The 22180-nt window shown below is 38.0% G+C and overlaps 2 protein-coding genes across 2 annotated transcripts; one reads left to right on the top strand and one right to left on the bottom strand.

The window, feature by feature from the left end:
* Window positions 1-1949: 1949 nt before the first annotated feature.
* Window positions 1950-9771, top strand: LOC143864399 (nucleolin). The gene is made up of 5 exons (XM_077375333.1): window positions 1950-2383; window positions 2789-2875; window positions 4029-4184; window positions 4302-4372; window positions 9146-9771. Exons 1-5 carry the CDS (start codon window positions 2066-2068, stop codon window positions 9528-9530), a joined length of 1017 nt encoding a protein of 338 aa, XP_077231448.1. The 5' UTR covers window positions 1950-2065; the 3' UTR covers window positions 9531-9771.
* A 2352-nt stretch (window positions 9772-12123) lies between these two features.
* On the bottom strand, window positions 12124-21721 carry LOC143864150 (triosephosphate isomerase, chloroplastic-like). Its single transcript, XM_077375007.1, has 9 exons — window positions 21436-21721; window positions 20011-20037; window positions 19361-19430; window positions 18410-18533; window positions 18025-18109; window positions 17585-17717; window positions 17287-17460; window positions 13519-13601; window positions 12124-12368 (listed from the first exon to the last, which is right to left on the bottom strand). The coding sequence occupies exons 1-9, from the start codon at window positions 21673-21675 to the stop codon at window positions 12312-12314; spliced, it is 993 nt and encodes a 330-aa protein (XP_077231122.1). The 5' UTR covers window positions 21676-21721; the 3' UTR covers window positions 12124-12311.
* Between the last annotated feature and the right edge of the window lie 459 nt (window positions 21722-22180).

A 22180-nucleotide genomic window follows, 5' to 3' on the forward strand; every position in this document is an offset into this window, starting at 1 on the left:
TCTGCTTAAGACATCTGAAGAATGGTCAATATCTCATGTCTGGAGGGAAGCAAATCAAGCGGCAGATCTGTTATCCAAGCATGATTATCAATGTAAAGGGACCTCCATTCTCCCTAACTTTAGATCCCCTTCTTTAAATGATGTAATGTTCTTGGATTTGTCGGGAACTTTCTGTAAAAGGATGTAATTCTGCTTTTTTATCTATATATCTGGTGGGGTCCGCGTAACCCCAGCTTACCTACAAAAAAAAAAACATTAGTATGGTGTCTTACGATAAAAATAAGAAAATGCCCTCTTCTTCTCTAATTTTTCTGTTTTTTAATCACTGCCGTTGAGCTTCGCTTCAACTCGGAAGAGGAAGAATAAAAATAACGGGAAAAAAGAGGGTGAGGAAGAAGGAAAATGAAGATTTGTGGTCTTAAAAATAGTAAAGATGATGACGAGAAGGAAAAAGAAGAATTAAAAAAAAAAGATAGAGTCAAATCAATAAAAATCAACATAAAATGGAATCAAACTGGCAAAAAACCATGTAGCTTGATATCCTCTCCTTTGCACGGGCAGTCCCGTTTCGAGAGATAATCAGCTGCAGAGTTGGCTTCTCTCCATATATGGGATATTTTCCACTAAATGCCATCAAGATAAGCTTTTGCGGTGTCAAATTCAGTGATTGATCACCAAGGAGTCTGCGATTTCTCATTGAAAACATCAACGGCAAAGGATGAATCTGCCTCGATCCATAGATGTCTGATTCCTAGTCTTGATGCAGCAGCTACAGCCTCACATATGGCACGGATCTCAAGTATATAGATTTCTTCCTTTAAAACATTCATAGAGAAGAAGCAAGCTACCTCCCCGAAATGATTTCTGATGAGACCCCCTATTCCGTCTCCTTCGTTGGACAGTGAAGCATCCGTGTTTAGTTTGAGGTCCCCACAAAATATTATCCATTGCGGCAGATCGATTGGGCGGTGGGGCTAATCTCATAAAATTATTTTTGGGGAAGTAATATATTTACCCCATTTACTTCCTTGATCACCCCTTTAGTGTATTAATGACTACTCTTTTTACACTACAAGGGACTGATTGAGGGAAGAGAAAGGATTGAATACATGACTTCCCTAATTTTTCTATGAGCAGGTGGTCCACCAAAGTTTGAGGGGGCCAATATCATCACATTCTTGTGGGAACTTTTCTTCCCCAAGCCACCTCCTTATAGTGTAAAAATAGTAGTTAGAAATACACTAGAAAGAGGTGGCCTGGGGAAGAAAAGGGGGCGAATCAGCCCAAGAGGTCAGTCCTAAACAATATAGTAGATGCTATTAGCAGTAGAGTAAACCACCTAGAGCTGCAAGATCAAGACAACCAAATGAATAATGAAATTGCAGCCAAACTGAAGCTCCCGATCTGATGGAACGTGTTAGGCAAGGTCCTTTAAACATGTCCTATGCCAGGCTGGTTCCCACCCAGTCCCATACCAAGGCGACCCCCACTCAGGACCGTAAAACCAACCTTGGATGCTCACTCACCTCAGAGCAAACCGTTGCAAAAGCTTGCAGTTGTACCTGACTAGAGAGACAATGTCCCACGACATTCTCCTTCAACACACAACGGAAGACATTTATTCCCTCCCCATTCATAAGTGTAAGAATGTAACTTGGTATCTTTTATTAGAGAAATACATATGGTGGGGTCCACCTAAACCCCAGCCCTACTGACAATTGAACATGATGGAAAAATACATGTCACTGGAAATTAGGAAAGCATGATTGGAGTGATTTATGGGTTATAGAAGATCGAAAGCAAGGCTTATCAAATGGACGGTTCAGATCATTTAATAATGGGGCCCACTCTTTTTTGTGAGATTTCTAAGCATGCAGTCCGTGTCAAAGCAAAACGCCCTTCTTTTGGGAAGTATTATATTATCCCCCATTTTCTTCCCGAGGGCCACCCCCTCTAATATATCATCCCTTCTTTTTTTGAACTTTTCCGTACCTTTTATCTCCTTTCTCTTCCACTCTGCAAAAACACTAGAGAGAGAGAGAGAGAGATCACATTGGCCACCAAAATGTCTTCTAAAGAAGCAAAGCCAGTGAAGAAAGAAGAAGACGATGACAATACTCTCAGGTCTCTTCTCAATGCGAAGAAGAAAACCCTCATCAATGGCGGCAAAGTAAAAAGAGAAGAACCAAAGTACAAAGAACAAGACGAGGCTAAACCTAAACCCACGACAAAAAAGTCTTCTCAGAACGGTGAAAATGTTTTAAAGGTAAAGAAGGAAGAACCAAAGGACAATGAAGAAGAAGAAGAAGAAGAAGAGGACGATGAAGAGTTTGAGGCTAAACCTAAACCCACCACCAAAAAGGCTTCCCAAAAGGGCGAAAAGGTTTTTTTTCTCTCTCCTTATTTTACATCTGGGTCTTATTTTTTCCTTCTATAAACGCTTCTCAGAATGACAAAAATGTTTTTCCTCCCTATTTTACATCTGGCTCTTATTTTTTTCATTCCAGTAAGGCTTCCTAGAAGCGAGACAAGGTTTTTCTCCCCATTTTACATCTGGGTCATTTTTTTTCCTGCTTTTTACTGGTTTTTAAAATGTGGGTTACAATCCGATGAAGACTACGAGGCTAAACCTAAACCCACCACCAAAAAGATTTCCCCGAAGGGCAAAAAGGTTTTCCCCCCATTTTTACATCTGGGTCATATTTTTTCCTGTTTTTCATTGCCTTTGGAAATGCGGGTTAGTGTTAGAAATCCGAATCGGTTAGCAACATGATTGATCTTTTTTCAGGTAAAGAAGGAAGAACAAGAAGAAGATGAAGACTACAAGGCTAAATCTAAACCCACCACCAAAAAGGCTTCTCAGAAGGGGGAAAAGGTTTTTCTCATTTTTCTCCTCATTTTTACATCTTGATCATATTTTTTTTTCCTGCTTTTTGTTGGCTTTTGAAATGTGGGCTAGTGTTATGAATCCAAATGGGTTTGCAACTTGATTGATCTTCTTAGAGGGAAATTAGCCTCTTAACCTACTTCGAGGGAAGAGAAGGGTCAGGGTCAGTCTCTATGTGTAGAAACACAATCAACTCAACTCAACTAAGTCTTTGTCCCAAACTAGTTGGGATCGGCTAATGAATCCTTTAGAAAATTTTCATGAAGAAGGTGAAAGGATCTACTCGGCTCAAATTGACTAAGTCTAATCCTGACACTAGTTGGGTTCGTCTACATGGATCATTTTCTTCCATTCTATCCTATCCAATGTCATGTTCTCTGTTTTGGTCCTAGCCCTCAAGTCTTTCCTCACTGTTTCTACCCAAGTTGTTTTCGGTCTGCCCCTACCTCTTTTTACTCCATCAACTTGGCACCCACCGGCCGCTTCTTCTCACCGGAGCATCCAAAAGCCTAAGTTGGATATGCCTAAACCATCTTAAGCGGTGCTCTCTCATCTTCTCCTCAATTGGTGCCACCCCAACCTTTTTACGGATATCTTCATTTTTAATTCGATCTAACTGTGTGTGGCCGCACATCCATGTAAGCATTCACATCTCCGCTACACTCATCTTATGCACGTGTTGCTTCTTGGTGGCCCAACATTCTGAGCCGTACAGCATGACTGGCCTCTCAACTGTCTTATAAAACTCACCCTTCAACTTGGTAGGTATTTTACGGTCGCACAGAACCCCTGAAGCATGCTTCCACTTCAAACAATCTGCTCTTATTCTGTGGTTAATATCCTCTTCAATCTGTCCTTCCTTATGTAGGATTGAACCAAGATAGCGAAAGATATCCCTCTTAGGTACCTCCTGTCCAATCATATTTACTACATACTTGCCCTGCCTCCTTACATTGCTAAAGTTGCACTCCATATACGCCACTTACCCAAACTAATCTAGATACCATAACCCTTATGTCTAAGACTCCTACCCTTACCAAACAACTAGATAGCAAACTCACAAGCTACACAAATCTAAACGAATTTATTCCACTCAAGTGGGACCCATCTTGGTATGTAACAGTTAGTTTTGGGTTTGCAGGGGTTGGGACTGAAAGATAAGAAAAAGATGAAGAAAAAAAGGAAGGAAGAGGAAGTGAAGGCAGGGAAGAAGGCTATCACTGGGGAAGGGGATTCTAAGAAGAAAGAGAAGAAATTGTATGATTTGCCCGGTCAGAAGCACGATCCGCCAGAGGAAGTAGGTCTACATTTCTATTATTATTATTATTATTTTAATTTTTTTGCAATGTGTTTCTTGTGACATCTTATGTTGATGTCTTTTGGTTGATGATTTTGTTGCATTTCTGAACTGCAGAGAGACCCACTAAGAATTTTCTATGAAACACTGTATAAGCAGCTACCTGGCAGCGAAATGGCGGCGATCTGGTGAGAGATTTTTGGTCGGGTGTTTGTATTCTTTTTATCTTCTCAATGCATTTTATCTTCTTTGCATTCTCTTTGGCCTTTTGATTAGAAGATAGTACAAAGGGATTTATGCTTATGGAAGTAGCTCAGCGCAGTTTTATGGGTGTAGATGATTAGAAAATAGTACAAGGGGATTTATGCATATGGGCCATATGGCAGTAGCTCAGCACAGTTTTATGGGTGTAGATTTTTGTTTGAACACTTTTGGATAGTTCCTTGATTGACATTTTTTTGTTGTTGATGCATTTCTGTTTCTCTTGTACTTTTTTGAACCTTGACTCCATGTCTTGCTGGTGCAACACATGTATTTCTCAACTTCTTTCTTGGGGTTTTCATAAGATGCTCCCATGCTAGAGTGCAGCACACCATATTAAAGCCTAGGCTTCCAGCTTTGATGGGTTTGCACACTTCGTCCCAACCAACAAGGTGAAACTTCTTATCCTAAGACTCACCCCAAAGAAGCCTTCTCTGAATTTGTTCAATGCGCTTTATCACACTTGTCGGACATTTAAACACAGAGAGTAAATTGGTATATTTGAAAGCACTAACTTTACCATTAAAAAATAAACCTTATTAGGGTAATTCTACCTCCCAAAGATACAGTATTCCACTTCCAAGTATCCAGTCTTCTCTCCCACCTTTTCAATGATTTGGTCTACGCCTTCTTCTGAGCGCCCCCCCCCCCCCCCCCCCCCCCCCCCCCCACACACACACACACACACACACACACATAGAAGGGAGCCCAAGATACGACTTCTGAAAATGGTCTATAGAGCACCATAGCAACCTCGCCAAACAGCCACTCACCTCTGAGATATGAATACCAAGCAATCTGGCTAACCAGAACAGAGAACCACACTGAAGACCCACACCTCATAATCTAAGCTTGCCACCTCTCCCCAAAGACCATTCATCCCTGGAGATAATCCAAGCATTCCCATTCGAACATATCATAGCCCTTTTCCATATCCAATCAGCAAACTACTCCCTTCGTTTCATGCTTTACATAATAGCCCACCACTTCATTTGCTACCAACACACACTCAATAATTTGCCTATCATGTATGAACGCTGATTGGTTTGAATATATGATCTTAGATAGAACCTTTTTCAACCAATCTGTCAAAACTTTAGCCAATTATTTATATAATGAGGCCACTAGGCTAATTGGGTGAAAATTGATATTTATTGCTCCTTGAATCTTAGGGATGAGGGTGACAAAGGTAGAAGCTGTGCTTCTATCCAAAACTAGGCCCTCATAAAAGGCCTTGAAGAAGCTTAGAATGTCAGTTTTCTCCATTTTCAAGCAACATTGGAAGAAAAAACAAACAAAATCCATTTGATCCAGGGCTCAATCCATACTCAAAGCAAAAAGGCATGTCTTTATCTCCTCATCAAAGGGCCTCTCTAAGTAAGTTTGATCCAATTCATCCATCGGGCTAAAATCCGCCCCATCAGGCCTACAGTGCTCGACTCTCTCGGTTGTATATAATTGCTTATAGAGCTCCACAGCCTCCACTATCTCTTTCACAATAACCTCCTCCTCCTGAAGGTTTCCTACACTATCTCTTTCAAAATTGACCCTATCTATCAGACTAAAAAGGAAAACCACCATTGATACAAGGCAGGCATTCTAGCTTGACGAAGAAAGAGGTGCTGATGGTTGCTTCCTCCGTTCTTTTCTTAGCTTTGAAATCAACTTCGTTGATTTTCAATTTCTGAGAAGTTTCCTCACCTCGGGAGGTAGCAATCCCAAGGAAGAATTCTGAATTACAATCCCTTGCTTGTAGCCATAGAAAGACTGATAGAGGGAAGGATAGCAACTTAGCCCTCCAGCCAGGGTATTTCTCTTTCACAGTGCAAGCTTGTCTTAGACTTTCTATAGGAAACTGAATTTTGGGTCTAAACTGGTTGAGACGCATATGGATCCAGGGAGACTTGTTAGCTGACCCAGGCATATGTAGGAGGCTAGTTGGAAAACTTAATTATTTGACCGTGACAAGGCCTGACATCTCGTTTGCCGTCATTGATGTTAGTTAGTTCATTATTTCCCCTCATCATTCCCATTGGGAAGCAGTTCTTTAAATAGTGAGGTATCTGAAAGGTGCATCTGGGCATGGTTTATTATTTCAGAGACATTGGCACTAATGCAGATTGGGTAGTTTCCCCATCATATAGGGGGTCGACTACTAGATATTGTATGTTTGTTGGGGATAACCTAGTGTCTTGGAATTCTAAGAACCAAAGTGGTGTCCAGGTCTAGTGTGGAGTTGGGCGTCGACTAGTTTAACTCAATACCCCTAGTTTTCAATCAAGCCTCTCCCTCTCTCTCTCTCTCTCGTAACAAAATCTATTTCTTAAAAAGCAGTGATCTTCACTAGCATCATCAGGATCATATGGTAAAAAGACACGAGTCATGGTTGGATTAATGGAAAGGAAAATATCTTCTTCCATGTTGGATAGCTGTGTAGTGGAAATAAAATAGCAATTATATGTTTCAAACTTAAAGTCAACCCACAATAAAAGTATAAAACCAAGCATATACCCCAATAGAAAACAAGATGGAGACCAGAATATTGTGTTGTTTCATAGAGAAAGCAATAATGAAAAGCAAAACTACTTGTTGGGGATCACGTAGAGTCTTAGAATTCATAAACTCATTTTGGTTAGGAATTGGGTTCATATTTTTCTTGTTCTTTGCCCATTGAATTAATTCAACCTTCATCTCCTTGATTAATTTTTCTATTGTGTTGCAATGGTCATGGAAAACCCTATGGTTTCTTTCCTTCCAAATGTTCCAAATCACCACATATGAGATTTATTGCTGTCGCCAATCACCACATGGATCTTGATAGAGGCGCTAGTTCAACTTTCATTGCACTTCTCCCGAAGGTTAAGGGTGCTTCATATGTTGGAGAGTTTCGATCTATCAATCTCGTTGGGCGCCTTTACAAGCTACTGGCGAAGATCTTGGCTTCTCCGAGAGAAGGATGATAAAGATGACGGCTCCCCAAAAGGAAGACGAAAGAAAATCCCTTTAGAATCTCTAAAGGTCTCTTTAGGATCTCTTCCCAGAGACTCCCTAAAGGGAGAAGACCTTTCTCCTCCAGGAGAAAGATGGTAAAGATGACAGTTCCCCAAAAGGGAAGACGAAAGAATCCCTTTAGAATATCTTCCAGAGACTCTCTAAAGGTCTCTTTAGGATCTCTTCCCAGAGACTCCCTAAATGGAGAAGACCTTTCTCTTCCTGGAGAAAGACGATAAAGATGAAGAAAGTTCCCTCCAGGACAAAGAAATTCCGTCCGAGAGGATTTGTTAACAAAAATTAGATCTTTCAATAAGTCCCTCTTTTTGGAGGATAATTAACCAAAAGTTGTATTTAGATAAGGAACCTCTTGATGGATAATCAGAGGTATTTTCTTTCTTCAAGAAATGTAATTACCGACCAATAGAGCCAGAAGTGTACGTCCCCACCAAAATTAATAACACCTCTTTTCGCAAGAGGGAAATTTGATCTCAATGCATTTTATGTGTGTGATTCTCTTTTTCATGCATGTGAAATTTGTTGTGAACATAAGCGTAGGGCAACCCAACATATGTCATTTAATGGGATAGCATTGTAGCCTGTGTTACTGTGGTGGTTGACTCACATCTTTGATAAGATCCATAATCTTATTAGGGGGAATAATTTTTATTTATTCTCACATTCTTAGAGGGGCTACTGGGTTAGCAGACTTGTTAGCTAAAGATGTTCATGGGGAGTCGCTCAATGTGGACCAATCTTTACCCCTTTTTATAATTTCCTATATTTCCGTTGATAGAATTATTTTAATATCTTCGAAAAGAAGGTAAATTTAAAATTTTAAAGTTTCTTCTTAATCCCTTTATCATTTTTGTTCTCATCTGTCACTATCACTCCCACTTTTCTAAGCAGAATAGCTCTCTGACTGCTTTAAGAAGTAACATATGATATGAGTGTGATCATGTCCATGTCACTTGGATATTTGAAAAGTGGAAAGAAAATCATGTCCGGTCGGTCACATAGAACAGTCAAGGAATAGGCATTTATCTGTTTCCATCAGGACACTTGTAAATCTTGGCGCGGCACCGATACTAGATATCCCAATTGACTTGGATCCAATCAAAGAACCAATACTAGATGGCCCAACTGATGTTGATCCAATCTATGCATTTTAGATGTGGCTGGCTAATGTGGAGAACCCTCAGAGTCAACGACAAGCCATTTAGGTCACTGATCTGATTGTGACCCACTGGCTAGTTTGTAAAGTATGGTGATAAATAGTCATTTCCACGGTCCGCCAATAGTGCACTGATCGCCACTTGCCATTGGTGACTCTTTATCATATGACTAGGCCAGGATATCATCCTTCAAGTCTCTAGGCTCATTTCATATGAGTCTCTAGGCTCATTTCATATGAGCTGGTCTTCGGTTACGTTGTGATGAACTGGGAATGTGTATTGTGGCGATGCACGATGAACCCATTTTTTTTTTTAATGGCATGAGCTCATCTTCTTTTTTTTTGAATGGCATGAACCCATCTCATTTCATCACAATATACCATAAACAGGTCCTTATTTTGTGATAATGTAGGCATGGTCACTTTCTCTGCTGTCTATATGTTGCATTGCTTCCTATATTCTTAAAGAGACAATGTTGTGTCTTCCATTTGCTTCAATTTTGTTGTACAAAATATTCATAGCTACTGATTTCAGGATGATGGAGTGGGGTTTACTACCCCAAGATGAAGCAAAAAAAGTTTTCGAAAAGAAGCTGAAAAAGAATCAGAATCAGAAGTTCAGCTCGCCGGCAAAGTCTGTCACTGTTAAGAAGACAACAAAGATTTCTTCAAAGACGGTGGTCGTGTCCAAAAAAACCATAACAAAGTCATCCAAGAAGCGCAAAATGGGAAATAGTTCGGGTGAAGATGAAGCCGATGATAACATCACTCCAAAGGCTTCTTCAAAGAAAAAAGTCATATCCAAAACCATATCAAAGTCATCCAAGAAGCGCAAAATGGGAAATAGTTCTGGTGAGGACGACGACGACTTTACTCCACTCAAGAAAAAAGTTAAGAAACAGAAAGTTACTGCGGCATAGACAATCTGGCTTCCCTTCTTAGTCCCATTTTTTTAGCATTTTCATTGATTTCACACACAGGACGCTTTTAGTTTAGAGTATTCAAAAGCGAATATAACTGTTTTTGGGTCATTTGGTTACTATAATTACTGCAAAATGGATGGTTTAGCTGAACTGGGTGAGGTCTAAGATGCTTGTTGATCATTGACAGGGTCAAAGGAAGATACGGGGAAGCTTATATATTATCATTTTTATGCATAAACATTTTTTTTTCTAAACAGAATTTTAGGCCCCAAGAACATTTTTTATTGTTGGAAGTCAGGAGATCATCCCTAAACAGAAATTCGAGAACGTTTGAGCGGGCACGAGATCGTCTTTCAGCATGTCAGCCAATTGTGATGCTGATTGGTTAGCTCATGCTGGAGTCTTCGAAACCCACTTGGAGTTGTTTGATTTTCTTCCACCTTGATTCCTCTTTTTTTTTTTTTTTCAAGTTGTATGTTTGTGGTGTGTTTTTGTTTTCTTGTATCTGGCCATCATTTATCTTGGGGTTATTTGGTTTCCCTATATTTTAATAAATCTCTTTACCATTCAAAAAAAGAAGAGAAGCTTTTGGAGATCTGTTGCAAAGTTGTACAACGTACGGCTTAGATCATCCTATGGAGAAGATTTTTGGGGTCCAACATATGAATGGCTAAGATCATTCAAATGGATGGACCTTACTATACCATTTTTTTTCCCCTGCTCGACTATTTCCAGTGCCACCATGTAACTTTCCCTTAAAAAAAAGCTCTTCCAAATAATCCATCTTTAAAAAAAAAAAGGTATGATAAATTGAGGAAAAATCTTCTGTGCAATGTTGAGCAGCCAAGTTTTGTTCATAAATTGAGGGGCAGCCTTGCAAAAATTGGGTGAAAGGCGCCCCCCATTGGCTGCAAGGGGCGGTTTTGCAGTAATACACTTTGACCATTATTACTGCACAACCGCCCCTTGCAGCCAATGGGGGGCACCCTTGTACCCCATTCATGCAAGGACGCCTTTCAAAGTGTATTAAATGCATAACCGTCCCTTGCAGCCAATTGGGGCGCCCTTTTACCCCATTTATGCAAGGACGCCTTTGAGTTTATAATATGTTATACTCGGTGATCTTTAGAAGAAAAATGTGGATGATCTGTTTCTCAAATGTTAAGGAATAGAGTAAGCCATATTGGCAATGGCTAAAGTTCATGGGAGATTTGCGGTGCGCACCATGCTGGTGTAAACATAATACCTCTAAAATAAGATCGGTGCAAAGATGAATTGCACTGGCATCTCTCTACTAAATATTGTGCAAGCGGTTAGACTAATTAACACACACGTTAATAAGCCAATTGAACAAGGAGATCAACCACTGCCAGGGCCCAAGTGTATAAATAGAGGAGAAGAATTTCAGAAGGATCTCAACATCATTACACAACATCTACCTTTTTCATTTCCTAGAGGAAGTTTGTAACGTCTCCTTCTTTTACTTAACCCTTGTTGCTTGTTTCTGCAATTCGATTGTGTTGCGGAGGCATCAATGAAGAAGGCATTCTCTGGTCTTATTCTTTGGTGAATTTATTTTCTATTAATATTAGATGAATTGTTAAGACCTTGTTCACAGGGCAATCGAACCAGCAGTAACCTGACTGTGCCGTCTCACATTACTGAGATCCAGTTACATTTTTATTAATTGAAGAGGTGTTCTAAACTGAAGGGCGCCCTTGTAGAAATGGGGTGAAAGGGCGACCCCATTGGCTGCAGGGGGCGGTTAGCATTTAATGCATTTTGACTTTCAACCATTACCAAATCCATAACCACCCTCGCAGCCAATGGGGGCGCCCTTTCATCCCATTTCTACAAGGGCGCCCTTCAGTTTAGAAAAACTCTTAATTGAATAGGCATTCAAAACCTTCCATCCTAGGACTCTTTCTTCTCTTGTAAATATAGTGTTTAGGATTTTTGAACCAACATTGTGGGGATTGCGTTTGTTCTGTCTGTATTGTTTTGCCTGTTTGTCTTTGGCCACCCATTCTTTCGTTTCTGCAATTGCAAAATTTTATTTGGTTGTTTTAATGGGTAGCAATTGGATTGAAGTTTTGATGTTATCTTTTGGTTTACGATCCGAAACACCTTGGTTTGGACTTTGGAAAACTATTTGGTTGATTCTGAAGAAGCAATTGTGTTGTTGGGTCTCAAATTCTCGTTGCCCTTGTAGGATTTTGACATAGTTGTGAGTTTGATATTTCTCTGTTTCATTTTTACTTCAGATGGGTTTTCCGGTCACCATTGTTGGAGTCAGATGTGGTTAGTTTTGAATTGAGTTGCCTGATTTGTGGAAGAATTGTGTGCTTTGTATGGTGTTTGTCTCATTGAGCCATCGTCATTATATTTTTGGGATTTGGGAATTCCTAAGGATTTAGGATCAGCTCATCGATTGTTCTAGTATTGAGGATTTCTTGGGCGCTGTTTTTTTGAGATTTTGAGAATCGATATTGAGAGCATGGAATGAAAATTAAAGGTAACATTCATAATCGAGTCTCAAAATCCAAAATGAACAGGACCTTGGATAAAGATATCATAGAAGATCACACGATGACGGGAAGACAGTTTATTAATCTAATTTTCATAGTACATCCATAAAACCTTCAATTCCTTTCTGGGAGGAGACCAAAACCCCATGAAATACAGATTGCTCATAGATTACATTATATATTGCTAACAAGAAGAGCTACCTTTGGGTCTTTATTCACCCTATCTTCGCGCCGAAATCACCAGCAATAATTAAGCAGCTACCTTCTTAGAAGTCACTGAATTGACAATGGTAGCGAATTCAGGGCCCTGCAATATCGAATTTAAGCCCACATGTTATTTACATTAAGTCCTATACAACAACAGCCAATGTATCACAAACACATGCCAATGGCAACATACTACAAATGTACAACCTTGAATATGTGGTGCATCACTTTGCCTACTTTTTTAGTTTGCAGCATCATAGTCACAAATACTTTTCTCAGGAATTTCTTGGTAATGATGTAACTCAGGATATTTTAGAATTTTTTTTTTTTAATTTCCGGTTCATATCGGGGAATAACTTGAAAAACAAATTATAAAAAATATTAAATTTAAGAAAAAAAATAATATCACGAATTAATCGAGATATTTTCATGGTTTTTGGCGGTAAAAAATAAAATATGAAGACATCTTGATGATCTTTCAAAATCTTATGAAAATTTCAGGATTATGTCGTTCTATCAAAAAATTACAAAAGATCATGGTATGTTCGAAAATGTTGGAGATATTTATGATTATGGTCAACAACTTATGGATTTGTTTTCCATGACTAGTGATGATGGGAAATCCAGTCAAGAGGGTCGGGGCAGGAAGTGTTTCAAAGAGGAGGGAGGGTAAGGGAAAAGACGTACAAATGAATAAAAAAATTGAAGATTTTAACTTTGAATGTGAGTGTGAGGGGTTAGATACACAAGAGAAGAGGCCAATGATGAAGTAGGTTTTTTTTCCCTGCATCACACTATTAGGAGGCCAGATAAATAAATTAGGTGGATGGTGCACATCTGTTTGACACATTAATGGCCATGTTTGGATTGCAAGAAAAACATTTCAGACAGAAATATTTTTCATGGGAATTTTTTTCTTTCTTTCTACGATTTAGGGGGAAATGTTATGATCATGTTTAATTTAGAGCAATATTATGATAAATTGAAGGTCCCTCCACATAAAAATTGAATAGGATTGGTTCAAGTTATCTTTTTTAGTCTGTAAAAACAAAGCAGGAATTTTGGAAATATTTTCCTTTTCCAAACTTTTCCAGAAAATTCCTGCAATCCAAACAGGGCGTATAAACAAGAAAACAAATGGTTGTGCCATTTTATCATAAAATAAGTGCTATGAATCCCAATAAACTGAGTATTAGAGATGATCATGCCATAGTTTCCAGTTCTAGAGATGGCATACTGCAAGAGTATACCTTCAAGGAAGCACCACCGACAAGAAATCCATCAATGTCTTCTTGCTTTGCAAGCTCCGCACAGTTGCTTCCATTTACAGAACCTGCAACCAGAGAACATTGATTCATTATCAGAAATAATTAATGGCAATGGCAATCAGTTTGAACTTTGAACACACTGACTAAAATATATGCATCACAATGACGATATGATATTGGCATAATTTGGTCGATGAGCAAAAGCCCAGGAGTCAAGGATTGTTGACTAATAATATTAAAAGTCTATCATTCAAAATAATAATAATATTAAAAGTCTGAGCTGATCAAAATTTTCAGTTCCTGTGAGAAAAAATGGTAGGTCCATACAGTAGTCCCAGAATATCAACCACCGATAATAGCTAGAGAGCACTGGAATCAGTACGGGTACGAATGCCGGAATCCGACATGGCTATTGAGGGTTGGATTTGGTAAGACCTCAAAAAGAAAGATTTGTGGATTCGCCAAAATATTTTTAATCAATTCTTAGAGTTTTTTTTATTATAAAATAGTGTGATTATAAAAAGTAATATTTTGAAGCCATAAAAAAAGTAATATAGTAAAAATTTAAATAGGTTCAGCAAATATAATAATTTATTTCTATATAAAAATGGGATTGATAAAACTCCAAATATGCGGTAATTGTAAAGTTGTGGTACTAGTATTCAGAAAAGATTCAGTAGTGTCACAAAGAGTCCTGAAGTATTGGAATCCGGCAATCCGCCACGTGTTCGACATGGATACTTTGCCCATTCAAAAGAATCAGTGTAACAGAGCTAGATATGAATGTGTGAAAATGAAACTTGCCTTTTATACTTGTTTGGCACATGTAAGACAAGGGTGTCATACACACATGAAAATACAACAATCATAGTGAAACATGATTTTAAACTCTACTCAAAATTGGATCAGCTGTTTCCTGATTTTTAGCCACTTCTCAGGCTCATCTCAATCGTGATGTCTCAGATCTCTCTCCTTCTCCCACTGCCCTACACCTCTCTCACCACTTGTAGACACCAATTTATAATGAAAAAAATTCCTGGCAGCCAGACATGGCCTTTATATAGGAGTTACTAAGATTCACTGCCAAGAGGTGAGGCTATTATACCACACCTTTCGTGAAGGGGGTATAAGAGATAACACATTCGTATGGGAGAGGCTCTCATCCAACACACATTATCATATCTAGGTAAATACATACATATATGCAATATCTAAAGCACAAAGAGATCCCTAGTTTAAGAATCTTGGTAGTGGTTATAAAACCCCCATAAATACGCTTAGGTATCAATACTAGAATATTTTCCCAAAACTTGGATTCTCAAGAAAATCGTTCAAACAGACAAGTAACAGCAAATATCATTTCTTAAGGTATCATCATGCTTTTAGTGAATGAGGAGGCTCAAAGTTGTCATATTCTTTGAGACAGAGCAAGTATAGTCTGTTAAACGAACATATATTCATAGAAAACGACCTTACAAGACTGCAATTACAGGAAATGGGTCATTGTTAGTTGACAAACCAGAAAGTCCATATGTTTATCAAACAACTTCAGCAAAATACCAAGGATGACCAAAGCACGATGATACTCGCCCAATTTTTTTTGTTTTGCTGAATGGTAAGAAGATGTTTATTGATGCGCCAAAGCATTACAGAATATGCACCGAGAACGAGATGAGCTAAGGCACAGAAGTGAGAGCAGCAAAGGAGTTACAAGTAACCTTAGGCACTTTCCTCAATAGGGTAGGACTTGCAGACAACCAATGAGGCTCAAGGAACACATTCTTGAGCCAGAGCCCACAACCTCATTAGCTCACCTAAATAAGTGACAAAAAAAAAATTGTGGCCCGAAACATTGCCAACAATCTCCTTGATAGCATCAGCATATCTCCAAGGCTAGAGGTCATTAGGATGAATCCACCAAATGAAATTCCGGGAATCGCCTTCCATAATGATAGGTTCAAGGTTGTTTAAATCCAGCATAAACTGTATACCTTGCTTCCGAGCCAACACTTCTGCTTAATTAGAATCATTTACCCCAATAGGACTCGAGAAAGCCAACCTCCAATCATCGATGTGATATCTTAAAATTCTCCCAATGCCAACTGAACTAGGGATACTGAGTTGTAACCATCGAAGTCTAATTTATAAGCCTTTAGTAGAGAGGAGAAGAGGGATTAGAGCAAACCATAGTAAGGTGATAGAACTCCAAAGAGCGGCAAAGATTAGAACTCGAGACACTGAAGATGAGCTCAGTAACCACAATCCAATGAATTACAGTACTCCTTTGGCGGAGGTCTCTGGCAAGGAGAAGGGGAATCGGATCCAACCACACCGAGGTGATACAAATTCCAAGAGCGACGAAGATCATAACTCGAGACACTAGAGAAGAGCTTAGTAGCAACAACCCAACGAATTATGGGGCTAAGGGTGATGCTTTTTAGTACCCTAATTGATTTGGATTTCCTTCAAATATCCTCCAATTTCTTTCCTTTCGAATGATCCACAGGGAGGTAGAGACATTGCTTGGTTGATAAGAGGATTTCGGTAAAGGGCATAATATAAGATACAGGCCATTAAAAAGGGCATAAGATAAAAAGATATACTTGGAGACAGGGTTAGGTTTTGGCACGATGCGTGGCTCGGTGATCATCCTCTAAGGAGAAATTTCAACGTATTTTCAAGGTGTTTGTGGACAAGTAGGCGAATGTGATTGATTCTTATGTTGTCAGATATGAAGCAACAAAGTGGGCTTCTTCTTTCCATAGGAACTTTTTTGATCAAGAGGTGGGAATGGCGGTGGATCTTATGTATAGATTGGGGCATGTCTTCATTCGACGACATGTAAACGATTGTTGCATTTGGAATTGGTCTACCCTTGGTCTGTTTTCAATTAGATCCTTCTATTGTCATTTATTGAATCCCTATGTGAGTAGGCTACCTTTGCTATGCTCTAATCTCCTTTTGCAAGACCACATGCCTGGACAAGATCCTTATGGTGGAGCATCTTACTCATCATTAGTTTATTGTCAGCAGGTGCTCGATGTTTTGTGTTGCTATAGAATCGGTCGATCACGTGTCGATCCACTACGTGCAGTCCCTTCTTTGCGAAGTTTCGCCCTATCTCTTTGCGGTTTCGTGGGTCCTTCCTAAGTCAATTGCTGACTTTATTGGGACATGGGCCTTCGTTCCTTGGCTGAAGAGAGATAAGCTCTTATGGTCCCTTTGCCTCCCTACATTGTTGTGGATCATCTGGAATGAAAGAAATTGGACGATATTTGAAGGGGAATCCAAAACAATTCGGGGACTAAAAAGCATCACCATTAGCCCCATAATTTATTGGACTGTGGTTACTAAGGTCTTCTATGATGTCTTGGGTTCTAATCTTCGTTTCTCTTGGGATTTGTATCACCTCAGTGTGGTTGGCTCTGATCCCCCTTCCCCTCACTGGAGTCCTCCACCAAAGGGGTCTTATAATTCATTGGGCTGTGGTTAGTAAGCTCTTCTTCGGTCTCTTGGGTTTTGATCTTTACTACTCTTTTTGAAACTGAAACATGAAACATGCAATTGTCCATAAATCATATGATATGTTTGTTTCTGTGTTCAAGTGAATATACACATGGTTATGCTATTAAATGGTTGTTGAATAAATTAATCAACTTGAAAAACTATACAAATCTATATTCCAGAATCTAGAACCATGATAATCTCCAATCTTCACGATGCATAAATTTCAGTTTGAAAAAGGAATACCTCCATAGATAATACGCGTTTTAGATGCAACTTCTGCAGAGACATTCTTTTTGAGCCAATCACGGATGGCAACATGTACTTCCTGAGCCTGCTGGGGAGTGGCTACCTTACCCGTGCCAATTGCCCAAACAGGCTCATATGCTATCACTATATCATCCCAACCAGGCACATTATCTGCATCCATGAACACATCCAAAACCAGTAATCAGAGTCATCCTTGTGCTTTTTTCAATACATATCACCCCAACAATATCTAATTTCATACAAAAAGAGACAAGCCCGAAAATGAAATGCCCACCTGCAAAAGCCTTCATTTGTTGGAAACAGACATCAAAAGTTTTCCCTGCTTCTCTCTCTTCTAATTTTTCTCCTATACAAGCAATTACCTTGAGATTTTGACTCAAGGCATAAGCAGTTTTCTTCCCAATAAACTGAGCATGGACAAGGTTTTAGTCACATTTTGAATTTATAATATGGTCAGTAATAAACTGAGCATGGACAAGGTTTTAGTCACATTTTGAATTTATAATATGGTCAGTTTGGGGATGCAACCCAGTTGCATTCGGGATGCAATTTTTGTGCAAACTACAATCTACAAAGCCCTTCAACATTGCAATTTAGCCACAAATTGCAACCAAGATGCAATTGGGTTGCAGACCCGATCTGAACCTTTTGGAGAACATTATGAAACTGAACGTAACTGGAAATTGATCGTGGGAATAATTTTGAAATGATTACCTGATCATCTTCGCCAATAACATGTCTCCGTTCAGAATGCCCAAGAATAACCCATTTGCAGCCAACGTCTTTCAATTGTTCCACACTGAAAATAGGATAATGAAAAATTGGTAATGATGTGAATAGATAAGATCCATAAACAAGTCACAAAGTGGATAGACCCTAGAAATCTCATAAAAAATATCAAATATGCACGCACACACACATTGATGGAAACTACTCTTAGAATGTCAATTTCAAAGTAGGAAATTGACTGGTACCAAACAAGTTATAAATTCTCAGATGAACTTTCGTTCAAGTCTAAAAGCTAGTGTAAGTAAAAAATTAGAACGTTGAGATTGTAAAGGACACATTTCTTGTGTTCAACTAAGAGCAGATAGACAACCTGATTTCTCCAGTAAAGGCTCCACCTTTTCCAACCCAAGAATTCTGAGCAGATATCTCAATCCGATCAGTCAATGAGTTCTTTACTTGATCAATATATAAAAATGGAGGTGCTACAACAACATCTGCATCCTCAAAATAAAACAAAAGAATAGATTTCAACAAGGAGAATCAGATGAGTACCTGTTATTTTGATTTTTGACCAAAATATAAAAGAAGGCTATCTGCTTGCTGCCAAATGTAAAAGCTAGGAGAGGATGCATAAAGAATACCCATGCATATAACACAATAGTCAAGCAATATCTCTCTTTTTTTTAATGATAACGACATAGCCACATTTTTATCCTAGTATATTAGATCGCAAAATTCTGGCAAGCTTCTAGAAACTATCATCTAAGACACAGAACCTCCATCAAATACCAGATGTGTAATTTATAATATAAACCCACATTCCATGTGTTTTAGGAGAAATTTTAAACAAGAGGTGCCATTAGCATGCACATACTTGGAAAGGAAGTATCTATTGGTTCTTGGGAATTCCTTGCCTCTTTTGTAGCCTGTATTACTCACATTTTTTTCTTTTTTATGAATAGATATTGCTTTCACTTCTGTACTTTGGCAGAGATGGTATATAACTGGAATTAGGGATGAGGTGGCACGGGAAAAAAATGTATCAGTCAAAAACCTACTCATTGAAACACTAACATTGAAAAATGCAGCTATCAATTCTCTAGTCTTCATAGGTGTTTGTCCAATATTTCGGGTAAAAAATATGATATCTCGGTTAAGATATTCATGCATGAAAACAGCTTTCCCAACTGATGCAAATTGAAAAGCCAGTATCTTAGCATCCAACAAATGCGTGTAGAGTTTACGCATCAAATATTTCTAAGATGCATAGAAAAGGGAAAAAAGGAGAGAATATGATGAAAGTAGAAAGTTATGATCTTACCAACATCAGCCTCAATTTTTGCACTATTCAAGTCAGAAACAAGCTTGCTAATAGAGCCCTTTGTCCCATTCTACAGCAAACAATGTCAGCAAATAAAAAAAGGTTAAATAGAATAAACTAAAAGCATGGAAAGAACAACAGCATCCAACAATACAAGCCCAAGCTAAATTATTAGAACAGAAAAGCATACCAAGAATACAAAGTTTATAGAGAAAAAATTAAAGAAGTTGTAAAGCTAGGGTTAAAGTGTTAGGCGAAAAAAAAAACTGAAATAATAATAATATAAAGCAATATTATTCTTGAAACTTGAAGCAAGTGATAGAAATTAGAACTCACGTGCATTTAAATAGAAATTCGGAATACAAGGTTTTGAGCAAAGAATCAAAACAATATCACAATCTCAAGGATGTGCTATTATTTGAGGCTCCATAGCACAGATAAAATTCCATTCCAAAATATCAAACAAATAAATGCAATTCACGATACAAACATAGGCACATAAACTAGCGGGCATTTTTATGTACTCCTTAAAATTATTTCAACAAGGTACAGAAACACCTAAAGGAAGAAAAATAAACCACAATAATAGGTTAAAGGTGATAAAGTACATAATAGAAATGATAAAGAATGACTAGCAAAAGCATACTTACACACTTCCAGTTACCACCAACGAAAAACTGCAACCACAAATAAACAAAAGGATCAAGAACAGAAATGGAGAAAGGGAGAATGTATAACACATAGATATGAAGAGTTGTATGTATATGTATGACATGAGATCTATAAAGAGCTCCAAATATTCAAAATAGTACGAACCAAACTTTTCTGTTTCATGTGTAAAGAATGGGTTCATTATCTGGACAGAATGTCGCCTTATAGCATATGGCATCTTATTGTGAAATGGAAATAATTTAGAGAAATGTTATTAGCACTACTGTATTTTGATGAGGGCACTCCTCACTTTATTAAAAGTACGGTATGGCCCACACCATAGGATGATCCAAACCGTCCATTAGATGGGGCCACAACCTAAATAGGTTGTGCCCCAAAAATCATTTCCATAGGTTGATCCTAACCCTCCGATCTATAGAGGGTTAGGATCAATACTCTAACAATCAAAATACAGTGGTGCTGATAACATTTCCCATAATTTAATGTCCAATAACAAACAATGGAATCAACCCAAACTTCCAATATTAGAAAGAAAGCAAACCAGTGCAGGTTTCACATAACATATCTGATAAAATACAATCATATAAGATGTTTAAATATAGTTGTTTAAAAGGTCAAAACCTTAAGTAAATCAAACTCAAGAAAATAATGGTTCTGTACTCAGAAAATAACAAATTTGTGATAACTTGCATAAATAATCAGTAGATAATCAGTAGTATCTTCTTGACATTGGGGATGGTTCTGAAGCTTGTTTAGGAAAATGGAGGGTTTGTCTGATGTATTGATTTCTCATATTCATTTTTTTATGGAGATGAAAAATCTATTTCCGAATTGTCAGAAGAAGAAGACGAAGAATAAAACAGAATCGGAAAACTTTAGTTCTAGAATCATAAAAATGACAAAATTATTATAAAAAAAAAAAAAAAACAGAAAAAGAGGATTCTTCTTCAGAAGAATGTAATAAGCAGGAAAAGAAAGAAGAAGCACGAATCAAAGTGAAAGTTTGTAGAGAAACAGAACCGGAAATCTCTAGTTCTAGAATCACAAAAATGACAAAATTATTGTTAAAATCAGAGATTTTTATTAATCTCGGTTAATTTTCATTAATCTGTAACAGGTTGTTAAATAAAGTAATTACAGATAAACATACGAATAAGATTAAGAAAAGATAAACCTAATCCAAACTACTTGCCTAATCTAGCTACTAGCCTAATTAAACCAAATTACCTCATCTAATCCTTAATGATCCAACAGCACACTCTAAAAATTATTAAAAAAAAAAAAAAATAGAAGAAGAAGATCCACAAGAATGTCATAACCTAAAAAACAACAATAAGAAAGAATCAGAGTAGAATTTCTCAATCGAGAGAGAGAAAGATCAGGGAGGTGAAAAAAGTGGTTACCTTTCCAGATCCGGCCATGGCAACTACAGATCTAGATGATTTTCGAGTTGAAGAGATAGTGAGATGAGCGTGGATTTGCTGGAAAAAGAGGTCTTGAGTGGAGGAGAGAGAGGGATTTAGGTTATTAAAGGAGAAGGAAGTAAGCAATCCAGAGAATTGCGGAGGAGAAGAGGAGAATGAGGATTTGGATTTTGGACCAGACAGTTGAGATGATGCGAGAGATGTGGAAAGCACAGACATCCTTTGTTGTATTCTCACCCAAATCCACAACAAAAACAAAGGAGCTAGTTGGAATTTTTATTTGGGCAAAACAAAATGAAGAGGATTTTTTGTGTTTTAATATCTGCACAAGCTTAGCTTGTCTTTTCTTTTCTAATTGGCTCCTACATATCTTATTGGTAAGGTTGCAGCTTTAGAAATCATGGGAGTCGGGTCGGGTCGGGTATTAGGCTGAATAACCCAACCCAGTCTTGGGTAGGGTCGGATTTAAAGGGAAAAAAAAACCTAAAACTCGACTTGTTGTACAATGACTTTCTTAAATATCTATTGAATAAATTATTTTCTAATATATTGATATAATTGTTTTCATTGGGGTAATTGTGTTTGTGATTGAAAAAAAAAATTCTTAAATTTTTTTTTGAATGATATATAAATTTATACAATTGATAACATAAATGAGAAAACGGTTCCTACACATATGTGTAGATAAGTTATCTACACACTAGCTTAAAATACAGTGGGGACC

The sequence above is a fragment of the Tasmannia lanceolata genome, unplaced genomic scaffold (genome assembly GCF_043159265.1).
Source record: "Tasmannia lanceolata isolate RefF3 unplaced genomic scaffold, GAP_Taslan_0.1 ptg000048l, whole genome shotgun sequence".
NCBI lineage: Eukaryota > Viridiplantae > Streptophyta > Magnoliopsida > Canellales > Winteraceae > Tasmannia > Tasmannia lanceolata.

Coding starts and splice junctions, on each gene's coding strand:
- LOC143864150 (XM_077375007.1), bottom strand. CDS start 21,675: ATGTCTGTGCTTTCCACATCTCTCGCATCATCTCAACTGTCTGGTCCA. Junction 19,431..20,010: donor TTGGTGGTAACTGGAAGTGT/GTAAGTATGCTT, acceptor TGTTTGCTGTAG/AATGGGACAAAGGGCTCTAT. Junction 18,110..18,409: donor GCCTTTACTGGAGAAATCAG/GTTGTCTATCTG, acceptor TCCTATTTTCAG/TGTGGAACAATTGAAAGACG.
- LOC143864399 (XM_077375333.1), top strand. CDS start 2,066: ATGTCTTCTAAAGAAGCAAAGCCAGTGAAGAAAGAAGAAGACGATGAC. Junction 2,876..4,028: donor CTTCTCAGAAGGGGGAAAAG/GTTTTTCTCATT, acceptor TTGGGTTTGCAG/GGGTTGGGACTGAAAGATAA. Junction 4,373..9,145: donor AGCGAAATGGCGGCGATCTG/GTGAGAGATTTT, acceptor TACTGATTTCAG/GATGATGGAGTGGGGTTTAC.